Source organism: Neopsephotus bourkii, unplaced genomic scaffold (genome assembly GCF_033783945.1).
Source record: "Neopsephotus bourkii isolate Nb327-2 ecotype Australia unplaced genomic scaffold, CSIRO-AGI_Nbou_v1 NB_191, whole genome shotgun sequence".
Lineage (NCBI taxonomy): Eukaryota > Metazoa > Chordata > Aves > Psittaciformes > Psittacidae > Neopsephotus > Neopsephotus bourkii.
The window spans coordinates 140,065-155,093 of record NW_026900704.1 but is presented as its reverse complement, the minus strand read 5'-3'; the positions used below and the strand labels follow the sequence as shown (position 1 = coordinate 155,093).

General features: G+C 47.5%; 2 protein-coding genes and 1 long non-coding RNA gene across 11 annotated transcripts in view; 1 reads left to right on the top strand and 2 right to left on the bottom strand.

The window, feature by feature from the left end:
* Positions 1–1,188: 1,188 nt before the first annotated feature.
* Positions 1,189–3,120, bottom strand: LOC133224045 (uncharacterized). The gene is made up of 2 exons (XR_009728754.1): positions 3,034–3,120; positions 1,189–2,474 (listed from the first exon to the last, which is right to left on the bottom strand). It is a non-coding gene; the product is annotated as an uncharacterized LOC133224045 (long non-coding RNA).
* ZPBP2 (zona pellucida binding protein 2) lies at positions 3,054–9,256 on the bottom strand. Its single transcript, XM_061375229.1, has 4 exons — positions 9,162–9,256; positions 4,531–4,748; positions 3,525–3,743; positions 3,054–3,118 (listed from the first exon to the last, which is right to left on the bottom strand). The coding sequence occupies exons 1-4, from the start codon at positions 9,254–9,256 to the stop codon at positions 3,054–3,056; spliced, it is 597 nt and encodes a 198-aa protein (XP_061231213.1).
* The window catches only part of IKZF3 (IKAROS family zinc finger 3), a 30,677-nt gene continuing 24,870 nt past the window's right edge, over positions 9,223–15,029 (top strand). For 2 of the 9 annotated variants that reach the window (XM_061375502.1, XM_061375467.1), the window contains exons 1-3: positions 10,998–11,198; positions 14,384–14,437; positions 14,898–15,008. In XM_061375502.1, coding sequence (XP_061231486.1) covers positions 11,051–11,198; positions 14,384–14,437; positions 14,898–15,008 — 313 coding nt within the window. In that variant the 5' untranslated portion in view covers positions 10,998–11,050. The other 7 variants (XM_061375510.1, XM_061375442.1, XM_061375458.1 and 4 more) reach the window with 6 other exon arrangements.

Below are 15,029 nucleotides of genomic sequence, written 5' to 3'. Positions count from 1 at the left end.
AATCAGGATAAGCCCGAGCTGTGCACACAGTGTCCAGTTGGCAGTGAGGATAATCAGCCTACAGGCACTTTAAATGCTCGTTAGAGTACATTTTATTCATCAGTATTTAATAAGTAATGATTCTGAAAAGCTCTGAGCATGGTCTGTGCCCGCTCCGTCTCCTGCTGTGCTCCTGTCAAAGTGGATAAGTTAAACGGGGTTGAATCTGGTCGATTTTTGGATGAATACCCACCAAGGCATTCCTAGATGCCACAAGAAGTTGCAGTTATTGAGGAGGAGGTGCTCTTTTTGCTTCATTTAGTCCTACATACTGCAAAAAAAGAAAGGAATGGCTCTGTGCTGGGAAGCTGGGTCTGGTTTTCCATGGCTCAGCATGTGCAGGCACTGGGGTGGTGTTCCCTTCGCTTGGATTGTGGGGGCTATGCCACTGTCACGCAAGTGGCTTCAAAAGGGACCATGTTGGGGGGCTGTGCTTCACAAGGGAGAGTTTTCTGCTGTCCCTGGACAACGTGAGTGTGGAAGGGAGCAGCTCTTGGAAGGGAATGGCTTACAAAGGTTAAAATCAAGTGCTAAAAGCCCTTGTCCTGGTAGCTCCACTTTGTAAGCCTCACACAGCCCATGCTCTGACCATAGCAGTCAGGGTTAGTGGTGAACCTTCTGGTATGAGTAAAATAGCCTTTACTAACAGTGCTTTATGAGCTAGATGATCAACTGCTGCAGATCCAGCAGTTAGCCTTCAAAATGAGACCAGAGTCAGGCTTTTCTGGGAAGGAAACTTTCCCATTATCTCAGTGCTTTGGCAAATCCCATCATCCGGTGAACTCGATGGAATTTCCAGCTGGTCTAAGAGGATCATCTGCTCATACAGCACCTGGGGCCAGCAGAGCTCTGCCGCGGGGATTTGGTGCAGCTGAAGGGGAAGAGGGAGCAGCAAACACAGCGTGAGGCAGCTCTGCAGCCTCCCTGCAGCAAGGCAAGAAGAGAACCCTGAAAGCTGGGTCCTTCATTCTCCTGTCTGCTGGGCTGTGGAGTTTATTCACCCTCTCTCTTGTCTTGGAGCCCCGGTTTTGCTTTCCCTGCTGCTGGTGTCTGGGGCTCCCACTGGTGGAGCAGTAGGGAAAGCCCTGAGCCAGTCAGTGCTGGCTAGTGCACTGTACAGTTCTGCACTGTACACTTCAGGCACAAGGAAACACTGACAAACAAAGGGAAGGGCATTGAATGCTTCTAAATCACAAAGATGAAATACTTCTTCTAGTATCTGCTAGGAACTGCTCATAGAGGTTCTGCCTTGTGTCACCATGGCACGGAATTCCACTACAACTGTCTGCTGTCTTTCCCAGAGTGGTTTCCACCTCCTTTACATTCCCTGAGCAAACCAGCACAAAGCTGCAGCAGGGCTGGTGTCACCACCAAGAAACGGGCTCTTTGCACTAACAGCCACGTGACAAACGTCCTTTTTGTTTCCATTGAATCCCTTTACCGTGCATGAACGCTTCAGTTCCTGCATCACTTCTGCAGTTTAAGTGGTCCCTGACTACAGAAAATCCGGAGGTGGATGAATGAAGTTTTGCAACTGTTCATAACGGAATGCAGGGTTCCAGAATTGGCAGCTACAACTGAACAGAACATCACAAAACGAGTTTTTCCACAGCTGCTCTTCGGTTTCCCAGTTTCTGCTGTCAGTTTATCACCAGAATCTTGCTCCGTACATCCTGACTTGAGGATCTGCACAAAGCTGGCAGGTCACTTCGTTGTTGGGACTGTACGTTCCAGGCTCACAGACCACAGTGAGGAGAACACAGGCAGCACGTCAGGCAGCTCTCCTCTGCCTCTGCTGTGGCTGGGATCATCGGACACCACCACGTGCTTCCCAGTGCTCCAAAGGGATCCTCATCTTTCCCAAGCTCTCTGAGCCTACCTCTCACTAAACCCCCAACCTCCAGATCTAGCAGTGGGTGCTGTTGGCAAAAGGTCTTTTTAAAACAGCTGGGTGTTTTCTAGCAGCTCTGCCATTAAGGTCATTGCTCATCTGCTTTACACCCTGAGCATAGTTACTCACCAGTGACCTGGAATTAAAACCTCACCTCACCACTTCCACTTTACTTGGCAATACAGTTTCGCACCTGCCAACGTGCTAACAAAGGCTTTTCTGTTCTTCTCTTTCTTCAACCTGCAAGGGAAATGTCTTTCCAAAAGATGAATGGAAACGGTGCCTTCCACACTGATATTTACCAACTGCTCTTCAGAGAAACCTGTGACCAGAGCTAATAAAGCCATACATGAAATTGCTGTGCTTCGTATTTACCACTGCAGCCCCAGTGGGTGACCTTGTTCTTCCCAAAGCCTGGTCAGCAGCTGTCAATGTGAGTCACTGAGAAGCTGTTCTCCACATAGTGTATTGTAGGGATGGTTTGGACCGCGTGCCTCAAAGCATACATCAGCTTCTTGAAAAACTCCCCAATTCGATCTCTTGCCTAAAACCCAGAAACATTGGGGGAATACAAGATGAGCCAGTTGGTTGTTACTGATTTAATAACATCAGTTAATACTTTATCATCCTGATTCCCACGTGCACTGACCCATTATGTTAACTGGGAATCTTCCTCTGGTTTCAGGGGGCCTGGGATCAGACCCAGTGTGTAATCTGATGGTGTGGTTTAACATTAAAAAGCCAGAGAACAGGTTTTAGGAGCCAGCTACATGAGACTTACTTTAAATGGCATTCTGTTTATCAAGTCATAAATCAGAGATTTAGTTTAGAGAGCTGGAAGTTCAGTATACTAATACAAATGTTAATCCTTCAAATTCCTTATACTTAGGGGTAAATATAAAGGACGTAATGAGCCTGACTTCTTAAACTGTTTGGATCAATTTGCCTTTTAAAACCAGTTTTTCATCCTGAAATGAATGATTTGAAATCTGTGAATTGTCATTTGCGATGCTATTAATCCCATAAAATGTGGGTGAAGCTGGATAAGCACCAGTGAAATCAGTTAAACACGCAGAGAAGACACAAGGGTGGCTGACACAAACCTCTTGAACCCTCATGTTTGTCACATCTTCGCAGTCCTAAGGAACCTGTTTGCAAGCTTCCTCCCATCCTTGTGCAAAGGATTGACTATGGGTGGGGGGAAGAAGACACAGTTGAATGTGCTGAATATATTGCAAGGAACTCGAGTACCTCAAGCAAGTATCTTTAGGTTCATAACCTGTTTCCTTTTACAAGGGAAAAATCATGGCATTTTATCAGCTGCCTCCTGTCAAGAAGCCTTTCCAAGTGCACACCTTGAAAAGAGCATTTCTTGCTTAGGTTGTAAGAAGGATGGTGCTACAAGTTCAATGTATAAACTGCATTTTAGCTCCATCTGTGGGCTAGTAAGAAAAAATACAGGGACTCCGAAAGCGAACAGGGAAAGAGCTCTCAAAGACTTGCTTGGTTTTCATGTATTTCAGGTGCTGTTTGTTGCACTCTCGGGTTTATAAACATAAATGAACCCTCCCAAACAAACACGGGAATCTGTTACCTTGAAAACTAACAAACAGTTCGTGCAGGAGGCCTCCGTTGGGTGTCCTCACAGAGTGGCACTTGCAGGAGGACTCAGTGATGCGACACGTCAGATCCGAGGTGATGTTAGGTACGATTCTCAGGAGCTCCTCAAAGAACTGGCTGTCGGCTCGTAGCTCACACTCCCTGGTAGTAAAGCGAACGAAGATCTGATATGTGTGGTCAGCTTCCCTGTATGCTGTAAGCAGAGAGTTTGTGTGTGATCACAGAGGGAGGCTTCAATAGAACCTTCACGTCTGTATCAGTGTACTTTGAAACATGGGCTCTTATTCAAAAGCAAATGAATATATAAAACTTACTCATTAACCACAGCACAACAAATTTGGCCTTGCCAGAGCTGACTTGGGAGTAAGAGGCATCTTAGTTTGAAATGTACAGGAATTTCTGTGCTTATGGAGCTCAAATATGAATACCAGAAAGTGGGCAAATAGTGAAATAGCACAGACCGAGCGTGTCTGCAAAGTCGTAGAGCTGCAATGGATTGGGGCTGTGCACAAGCATCCTCTGCAGCTCTGCTGGAGGAGGGAAGGGTTTGTAAAATGATGCTAGAAGTGTTTCTCAAACAGTTTTGGATGTTCTTTTGTGGTGGGGAGGTGACATTGTGGCCAGGGGTTACAATGGGGGAGCGGCCTATGCTTGGTTTGGCAGTCTCTAATGTGGGAGACTGCACTTGGACATGAGCTTCCTTTTCAGAGCTTGGATCTGGCTGGAGCTGCTGTAGTTCACTTGGCTTTTAACAAGGGTAGAGATTGTTTTATGCTTGGTAGCAGTTATTGAAAACATTTCCCAACGCTGGGAGAAGGGCTGTGTGTGTATAAATATAAAAAATAGAGATTTTCTATTCTGAGATAAAATAGCAGCTCATTATTTTGTTATATCAAGCCTTGCCATAAGCATGCACTTCACAAACCCACCAAACCACAAAGGCCATGTGCATTAGTTGGCGAAGGAGCTAGCCAGCTTACCATAGACCATGAATTTGTTCATCTCAAACCTTTCTCTTTCTTCCTGTGTCGTAGTTTCTAAGATTTTGTGAGAAAGAGTGCAAGTGTAGGCTCCAGACACGTACTCCTTAAACCCCAGCAACATCAGCTTTCCTGTTTCTCTAAGATTCACATGCAACTGCCCTAGAATAGAAATAGGAAACACTTGGTTACTGGAAATGTTTGGTTCCTGATGCTCTCTGGAGCCAGGCTGAGAGAGCTGGGCTGGGGCAGCCTGGAGAAGAGAAGGCTCCTGAAGGGGAGACCTTAGAGCAGCTCCAGTGCCTAAAGGGGCTGCAGGAAACCTGGAGAGGGGCTGGGGACAAGGGATGTAGGGACAGGGCAAGGGGAATGGCTTGAACCTGCCCGAGGGGAGACTGAGCTGAGCTCTTAGGCAGAAGCTCTTCCCTGTGAGGGTGCTGAGGCGCTGGCACAGGGTGCCCAGAGAAGCTGTGGCTGCCCCATCCCTGGCAGTGCTCAAGGCCAGGTTGGACACAGGGGCTTGGAGCAAGCTGCTCCAGTGGAAGGGGTCCCTGCCCCATGGCAGGGGTTGGAACTGGGGGAGCTTTGAGGTCCCTTCCAACCCAACCCAGTCTGGTGTTATTTGAAGCACTCAGTGGTTTTTAAGTCCGTTACATGTTTTGGAAGAGTTGCTCACCGCTTGGAAACTCTTTAAAGTAGAAATATTTTGCTTCTAGAGCGAGTGCTCTAAAACCACTCGGGAAACAGCAGAGCAGGGAAAGGAGGGGACTTGGGTTTGCCCACGCTGCGCATCCTTAGACTCGAGCTCAGGAGCCCTGGGCTCCGGTCATTCCCTAAATCATATTTTACTGGGCTGCCCCTGCCCAGGACAGTGTCCAAAAATGATGTAATAGTATTTGCATAACAAATATGGAACCGGCCAGCACAGGAATGAGGGTTATTTCTGCAGACAGCTGTCACAGTTTTAGTTCAGTGCTTCCATGCAAAAAAGCACTTGAGTTACGAGTTCTGTTTAATAAAGTATGCAAAACAAGTGTGAAAAGAAGGTATCACATTGCTGACAGCAAAGACTTTTACTCAAGCCTGGTGGTATTGGAAAGTAGTGTCCCCATCATTTAATGTCTTGTGAAACTCCTTGTCCTACTAAATGTGTGTGCGGCCTCTTTATTTCACTTCACAGTATCACAGTATCACAGTATGTTAGAGATTGGAAGGGACCTCAAAAGCTCATCTAGTCCAATCCCCCTGCCGGAGCAGGAACACCTAGATAAGGTTACACAGGAACGTGTCCAGGCGGGTTTTGAATGTCTCCAGAGAAGGAGACTCCACAACCTCCCTGGGCAGCCTGGTCCAGTGTTCTGTCACCCTCACTGAGAAGAAGTTTCTTCTCAAGTTTAAGTGGAACCTCTTGTGTTCCAGTTTGTACCCATTGCCCCTTGTCCTATCATTGTTTGCCACTGAGAAGAGCCTGGCTCCATCCTTGTGACACTCCCCCTTTATATATTTATATACACTAATAAGGTCACCCCTCAATCTCCTCTTCTCCAAACTATAGAGACCCAGCTCCCTCAGTCTTTCCTCATAAGGGAGATGCTCCACTCCCTTCATCATCTCAGTTGCCCTGCGCTGGACTCTCTCCAGCAGGTCCCTGTCCTTCTTAAACTGAGGGGCCCAGAACTGGACACAATATTCCAGATGCGGTCTCACCAGGGCAGAGTAGAGGGGAAGGAGGACCTCTCTCGACCTACTAACCACCCCCCTTCTAATACACCCCAGGATGCCATTGGCCTTCTTGGCCACAAGGGCACAGTGTCGGCTCATGGTCACCCTGTCGTCCACCAGGACCCCCAGGTCCCTCTCCCCTACACTGCTCTCTAACAGATCGTTCCCCAATCTATACTGGAACCACTTCTCTCTCTTTGCAGGGAAGCGGCTACAACTTTCTTCTCTCTTCACCCAAGATCCTCTCAAGTGGTCGGTTAGGGTAGAAGAGCTGCATCAGGGTTTTCATTTTTAATGGCCGTGAGCTGCTCAACAGTTCAGAATTAGGCCCACCCCAAAAGGTCCAGCGTTCCCATGTCGTGAATGCTTTCAGTTTTACTCAGAGTTCACACTCCACGCTCACGCTGTCATGGTTCAGTTGATAAACTGTCTGCTACAGAGTCACAGCTCAGGCTGAACATCCCCTGTTCCTAAGGATGTAACAGCCCTGCACAGCCCATCGGTCCCCAGCTTGCTAGTTATGATAGAATGGGATCTTTGCTATAAAGCTTTGTCTGCAGTTTTGGATCTTTATAAAGGTTTATATAAGCCTGTCACTCAGGCTTCTGCTCTGTGTGTTTAGTCAAATGACTCCTTCCTTTTCTGGTCTCTAAGCTTTCAAACTGATAAGTTGCCATTACAGATTGGTGAGCTCAGGGGAGGGGAAAAACTGGTTTTCTTTAAGCACATGGTAATGGTGGTGGGGGGGAGGATTTAACAGGGCAAGACGTGAAGCCATGTCATTCTGAATTACATTACTAGCTGTTTCTGCTAGCAGCTAGGAGGTGAAGGAGGAAGTAATAGAAGAGGATCATGGTGTGAGTAGATATTAAAAAGGCAAATATCTTTTATCCTAGGAAATACATGGAGAGAGTCCCAGGAGCACAGGAGCACGTGAATGACCTGTGCAAGGCTCTGGAGAGATGTTACCTGGGATGCAGAGCACAAGTTTGATCTCTGATCTTTAAGGTGGGTGATGTAAAGAGAAGGAGAGCCCTGATGAACGCTGCAGAGGTTTTTACAGGCTGGCAAACCCAGGCTCTTTCGATTTCTGCCCTTGAAATAAAAGCAGAGAGAAGACATTACTGGTTTTCTGATGGTAAATATGAGGGGATGTAAAGGTTTAAATTGGAGAACAAAGCTGGGAGTAGGAGAAAATGGCCCTGAATAATCCTGGGGTGTAAAACAGAGCTTTCTGATCATCGCATAGTAGTTTCCAGGGCTCCTTGAAGTTCATAGGAGCAACAAACCTTCCAAATTATTAGATGGTTCTGGAAGGGGAATACAGAGATTGTCTGGAATAGCAGAGAATAGGGCCTGATTATCCCAGATATCTTTGGTATTTTAAACACTGTATTTCCAGAACTGTTTTCCAAGTGGTGGAAAAGCCTCGATTGCAGAAGCAGTCATTGACAGTCCACAGGAAGGAGGAGAATCCTGGCTTCATGTCGTGTTCTCACACACCTGAGCTATGGCAGTTCGCACTCACTGTCTTTGGGTTTGCATCCAAGCGATCAGGCCAGATCACAGTTTCATTTGCCACTTTAACTCCTAGACCATCAGGTTGTGGGAGTGTTATCAGTAAAAGAACAAAACAACGCATTAAGCTTCCATCCACCTTCTTATCAAACATTGATTTCTCAGTGTTAAAGCACAGCTGAGTTCAGGGCTGATGTGAGATCAGAACCAGCTCTTACCTTTTGAGGCCTTTCCTTGGTGAGTAGCTCTGGGTGTTGGGTGAAGCAAAATGCCATGATGACAAGCGCTCAGCTTGCACATGAAGTGAAGACTGTGCTGGCCTCCTTTAATTTAACTTATTAAACGACTTTGTAACTTGATTTTCTAAATAGCAATGTGACTTTGCTAAGAAAAGCAGCTAACTTCTGTTTTCTTTTGCTTATCTCAGTCATTTAATGTACAATCCGAGGAGCATGATCCCTGAACGTGTAATGCCATGAAAGCAGCACTTGTTGAACAGCTAAGGCTGCCTTGCCATGTTTATGGGATGTGTAGACGGAGCCAGGACAGACTGAGCACAAAGGAAAATGGAGTTTGTGGAACAGAAGTCACTCTTCCACGTGCGTGGGCACCGCAGTGCACAATCGCTGCACCAGTTCTAATCCGGGCTCAGCCTGCTTGGCTCTGCAGTGTGAGATGAAATGAGTCAGGGCTCTGCCAACGCAAATAGCTCCATGTCACCCTGCTACGCTCTCCATATGAATAGCTGGTGTCCCTCGAGTGACCTAACCCAAGCCATCGCAAGATTTCCAGTGCTATTTTGGGGTATAGGCGCTTGCTGCAGAGTTTAAGATTAACGGCTCCCGGAAATAAGTATTTTGGGTTAGCTGCCCATGGTGGGCTGTGGATCTGTGCACGCAACCTGGCAGCACTGCAGGAAACAGAGCAGGTCTGCTTCCGAGTGGAACTGTGGGTTGAAGGAGACCCTGACCTAGCTGGGTGTCATAGGAGAGCATGTGTAAAGCCTCAGGGTGAGGTTACTCCTGTCTTGTTGGTTTATTTCCCCTGGAACTGCTCCCCTCAATCCCATTCCTGCCTGTATCCCTGCCCAGGGACTGGCCATGGCTTTCTCCCTGATGGAGCCACCTCTGATGGTGGGGACACAGCTTATCTCCAGTGATGCTGAGGGAGGTTTCCTTCCAGTGTTTTCCTTTGGCCCCTTGGTGCGCTGTGTGGGGTTCACCCTCTGCCCATCCCATCTCCCAGCCTCTGGGGCATGGCCGAGTGATGGCTGGAGGTGATGCTGCCACGGAGAGCCCGGCGCTTTGCACTGCTGTTTCGGAGATGCTCCCTCAGCCCCTATCCCCCCCTTCTCCCCCTCCCGAGGGGGCTCCTTCTGCCCGTGTCATCACCGAGGCACCAGCAGCGGCCCCCAAGGGAGGGCAAAGCCCTCGGGGCCGGGTCGCCTCCTGCGGCCGCCGCCCGGCGCCGCTCTCCGCCCGCCCATCGCCGCCGCCGGGCCGGATGTCGGGGTGGCCGCGGGAGGCGAGGCCGCTTCGCTCTGACAGTGCCGAGCCCAGGTGGAGCCAGGACCGCGGCCGGAGCATGGAAGGTGAGCAACGATCGTTCTCGTTCCCCGGGCCCGAGGCGGGGGAAGCGCCGCCGCTCGGGGGCTCGGCCCGGGCTCCACCTCCCGGTGCTGGCGGAGCCTCCTCCTGCAGCCGGGAGGAGAAACCTCATCGCGTGGTGCGGTTAAACAGGAAACGAACGGGGCTCTTTCCCCGCTCTCTGTTTAATTTCAGCACCGTCACAACGTGTGGGATGAAGTGGGGCTTTAGAGCCCGCTTTATCCGCTGTCCATACTGTAGGTTTTAACGAATGAAAGCGGGTGTTGGTTTCTTTTTGCTTGTAAAACGTGCAGGTATCTTTCGGAGCCAGCAAAACCCAAGTTGGGAGTTAATCTTGGGCTGCAGTGTAATTTGATTTGGGAGAAAAGGAGCATTGGCGGAGTTTGTAACAAGCCTGGCAAAGCATCACTTGATTTGTATCAGAGTTGAATGGTTTTATTTCAACTCATCATTTGAAGGGCTTGAGTTTAGGTTCTTTTCTGTTTCAGTGACTTGAGGTCTTTGGTTTTTGTCAGATGCAGTTGCCTGTTTAAAAAATGTATTCTCTTTTGCTAAAAGCTTTAAAAGTGCTTGTATTTAAAGAATTCCTCTCCTAGAATCTGACTGAATCAAGAGACATAACGGATGTTGAGAAAGAATGGGTCTGGTGCCAGTTGGGTGGCTTTGTTTTCTTGGTCCAGCTGGGTCCACTGTGTGCCTATGGGAGAAGGAAGCTCTTCAGGTGTGTTAGTGGAGTCTGGTTAGAATGGGAGCATGTTTCTGCCGTTCCAACTGACGTTATCGAAGTCTCTTTTCTGTGTTCCTGTTTCTTGTATGCTTAAAGTTAACATGCAAATAACCCTTTAGGTTTTGGTTCTGTCCATGGGGATGAAGAGGATCAGAGGGTCAGTTAATGTGCCTGAGGTTGTTACATTAACTTCATCCAGAAGGTGAAGGTGCTGTTCTGTGTATCTACAGTAACTGAGCAGTGTCTCTGTTTCCATGGGTCTTGGGCAAACCTGAATGCCACTGGATGAGGGGGGACTTTCTGTTGAGGAAGAAAGGGCAACACCTTTGTCCTGGATTGTCAGTGTGAGGAGGCCCTGTAGGATCACTGCCCAGGACACAGGCACCAGCAGCAGAAGCTATTTGAGACCTGGGGCCAGGAAGCCAAAACCTGTGATCAGCTTGGTTGTGTTGGGGGATTTGCTGCACTGGGATGAACGTGTTGATATGGATGTCAGTTATTCTGCTGGGTCTAGAAGGTCTCATGCTACAGTGTGAAGAAAACCATTATCTTTAGTTACTGCTGGTCAGGATTTCTTCCTACAATGATATGTGCACTTAAAATGCCCTTGTCACTTAGAGCATTACATGGTGCTTAAGAACAGCAAAGTATAAGAGACCCTATAAAGAGTTTCTTTGGTCTGGGTGCCTTCTTCAGAAAGCCATTGAGAGTGGAAGTGCTGGAGAAGGCCTTTCAGCAGGGAGATTTGGTTTTCCCTCTGTGTGGCTTGAACGTGAAAACCACATTGGGTGAGAGCAGTTGAGTGCTGCACATCACAGAGGTGCTGGCTCTTCTGTGAGCATTTAGGGGTAAGGCTGGAGGGGTCAACCTGTAGGGCAGAGGCCAGGGTTTGGTGTGTGTTTTACTTAGCCTTGCTTGTGCCTCTGAAGATGGCACAAACAAGGAAATGAGCTGTGTTTGTTCCACGTGCTGTGCTAGAAGAACTGAGAGCATACAGGATTTGACAAGAAGTCCCCTTCGTGGTGCTGTTGGGTTGAAACCTGCAGCTGGCAGTAAAAAGGCAACGTTCCGGGTTTCACTTGGGAGGCAAACAGGTAAGGTTAGAATAATTCAAGGCATCCCTCACGTTTTGATGGCTGCAGTGGTGATGGAGGGGTATCAGTGTTAAACATCCAGTTTGGGGGGGGGGGTTAAAATGCAGGTAGGTTTTGTTGCTTCTATTAACTGATCAAACACTAGGATAAAGTGTGAGTCTGGCTCCGTGTTATAGTGCCCCAGTGCTTTTTTAGTGAGTGATTTGAATATCTGTGCCCGCTTTGGCTGCTGGGGGGACACAGGATGCCTGAGGATTGCTCTCAATAGCACACGGATTTTACTTCTGCTTTGCAAATGCACATTGAGCGCCCGCTGCAGCACACACAGGCACGCGTCTCCTTCCCGTGCACCCGGGTCAGTGCATCCCTCTGAAGCTCAAGAAGACTTAATGTGTTCTGTAAGTGATCTCCTGCATCGTTCTCCTCTAAATGCTGGGTAGGAACATGGTCTTATTTGTACAGTATCAGGGCTGGAAGCTTCCTAGACCTCCTTCCAGCATGCTTATGTGACATAGTGAAGGATCTGGCTTAAAATACTTCATTCAGGAAAGAGACCTGAGCTTGAATAGTAAAAGACCACTAGGGCTTTAAGAAGCTGCTTGGGGCTAATATAAAGAAACCAGACTCTGATGGGTGGATGTTGGAGAATTGAAAGCGATGGAAAGTCTGGTTTATTTCTCAACAGAAAAGAGAGGTATCATATGGTTGTTCTTATCTCATCAAAAGGAGGGTTAGGTTGGATATTGGGAAGAAATTATTCACTGAAAGAGTCATTAAGTGTTGGAAGAGGCTGCCCAGGGCAGTAGTAGAGCCACCATCCCTAAAGGGATTTGAAAGGTGTGCAGATGTGGCACTTGGGAACATGGTTTAGTAGTGGACTGGGCAGTGTTGAGTTAATGGTTGGACTCAGATGCACCCAAAGGTCTTTTCCAACCTAAACGATGGTGTGACTGTGCTGTCCAACAGCCCATCATGGGCAGGAGCCTGTTACACTCAATACTAAACCCAGAGGCCATCCCACTAGGAAGCAGATGGGAAGCTGAGGACTGAGCAGGTCCAGCTCAGTGGTCGCACGGGGTGGGCAGTGCTGATCTCTAGCAGGTTGCCCTGCAGCTGCAGGTCAGAGTTGCTCAGAGCAGGATGGTGCTTGGGCTGTTGAGGGCACACAGAATCTTGTGTGATGTGATCTAGCAGTGCAGCCTCCCTGGTGGAGTGCCTGGGATGTCCTGGGGAATCCCATGGTTTCTACACCGATGGAGCTACACAGGAACATGTGCAGAGCTATCCACTTAGAATCATCATTTAGGGGCTCTCACTCTGCCTTCCACTACCTCCTGCAGCCCAGGGCAAGGCAGAATTGCTGTTTTCCCACCCACACCCCCCCCCTGCCCTGGCTGGCACCTTTTTGGCTTAATTTTGGCTTTGGCCACTTCAGGATTTTCTCAGCCCAGGATTTCAGAATGCAACTAAACCCCATCTCCAGTATTCCAGAGAGACGGGGAATTGCCTTGCCCAGAGCTTAATGTTTGCACAGTTCCAAGGGTTTGTGTGATTGAAATGTCTATGTTCTTGCAATGTAAAGTTAAAATCACTGCTAGAGAGAGTTTTGGTTGTGCATTTACTGATGTTTCCCCCCGGTATTCGCAGTATAAATTGGTCTGTTTGCTGCTTTGGATCTCACTTCTACTGGTGTGATGATAAATGAAACAAAGACAAACTAAGAGCTCTAACCGTGGACTTCCTTCACCTAATACATTGATTTAAAAAATACAAAATTAGTAAATATTTGAGCTTTCTGTCGTTCAATTCCATTCCTATCTTTAGGCTGCAAAGCAATGTTCTTAGCTCGAATAAAAGCCACTTGATGAAAAGCTCCCACTTGTGCTGTATTTAGCGGAAGGAGAGGAGCTCTGGTTTCATTTTAGGATACGTTTCATAAGTGCTAATGGCTTAAACCACTTGTCTCCAGTCAGGAGTTCCACCCTGAAGAGCTCAGGCCAGCTCTAGTCATTAACAGTGTTTGGTTTTCCTTGCTGTTCTTTGGTAACAGCCAGTTAAGAGTAATGGGAGCTGCTGCATAATGTAACCCTGAGGCCCGCTACTGAGAGATGGGAGCTGGGTGCTTTCAGTTAGGAAACAATGAACCAAACAAGGACAAAAACCCTTTGGAGAGTTCTGTTGTCTTGAAGTTTGCCTTTATTTTGCTGGAGGCATCAGCCCCTCGTCTGCTGGTGCACGTTTTTGGGAAGCCTCCTCTGCTGCCAGGCTGCTTTGCTGTAGTTAACAGAGCTTTGTATTTTGACGTTGCAGAGCCCACAGAAATGTTCCATAGGCAGCGGGGGTAAAGAGAGATAGTTCTGGGTAAATGTCAGTGGTGGTTAACACCTCACAGCCACTGTAAGGGCACTGCAGTTATGTAACTGTCAGGAAGGAATTCTGCCAGGCTGGGAGCTCCTATTTGATATGGTCAAAGATGAGGAAAGATTTTATGGTATATAAAAAATAGAGAAGGGAGGAAGGAAGCAGGTAGCTGTGACACCGTGAAGAAAATCAACCCTTACATCAATGACATCTCAAGACACCAAGGTGCTGAGTAAAGCCTCCACTGGACAGGTCAGAGCTGCCTCCAGTTCACCAAACCACCCTGAATTCAGGCACTGCAGTGGGAGATGGAAAAACCTGCAGCTTTATCTTCAGACGTTCTTCTGAGTGCTCAGAGCTTTTGGAAACCACACATGCAGCCCTCTAAATTCCTTCCAAAAGCCCTATCGGAATCTCTAAATGGGAATTAGATATCATGGGAAGTAGGTGTCATGAAGATAGGTTTTTCCTTTGCGTTGGAAAAGGAATGTAAAAACCACCTTTGTGCTTTATAGAAATTCACTTCCTACAGAGTTACTACCACTGGGCTGTACTTGCAGGATGGTACATTGCAAGGGTAAGTTAACTGTTCTGCAGTAGTTCAAAGTTAGAAAATAACATTTAATCCCTTTTCTGGGCACGTGCCAGTGCTCAAGGTTGTCCAATGAAACAGAACAAGGAGTTGGTATTTATTTCTGGGAAAGTTTTGCCTTTTCCACTTTTGCTTTCAATCGAGAAAATGGGAATTTATAGGATTAGAGCAACTGTGTCACAAATGGTCCTGAATATTAAACAAATCCGGTGGCTTTTCTGTCTTTTTGCAGGTTCAGAGGCAGGTATGGACCTAAGTAATCCTCAGGAACAGCCACTGGCTGCAGGTACAGTGCTTCAAGTTATGTTCTTTCACTCTCTCTTAAAGAAATTGAAGTTTATATGGAGGGAAATGTCTGCATTGCAGTTTCAATTCCCAGGACACTGAATAGCACCAGGATGAAGATGGGTGCTGAAGGCAAAAGGGAAATTGCAGAATTGAAATAAAACTGTGGATATTCAATATAATATTGGAAAATGATACTGAAAGCCAGGGGGGGAAAGAGTGTAGAGTGGGCAAGGAAATGTTTCAGGAGACAGCTGGAAGTTTGGGTTAGGGAAGCAAGAATAATGTGATCCTATGTGAGAGTTTGTCCAGGACTTTGAGAAGCAAATCCATCCTAACGCCTCTGCAAGCAGAACACTGTGGCCATGATGAGCAGCACCAGGAATTTGCAGATGCTTTGAGGGAATCACTTGGAAATGCTCTTGGAGCATAATGAATGGTTGTGTTGGGGTGTTTTTCAGAAGGACAGGAGGTTTTGACAGACTGTAATCTGAACAAATCCCAGGAAATGGAAAGGATGGATAACGCAGCAGATATGAAGGAACACAGTCAGTCTAATGAAGAAGCAGAAGGTAAAGTGGAGACTGAATTCT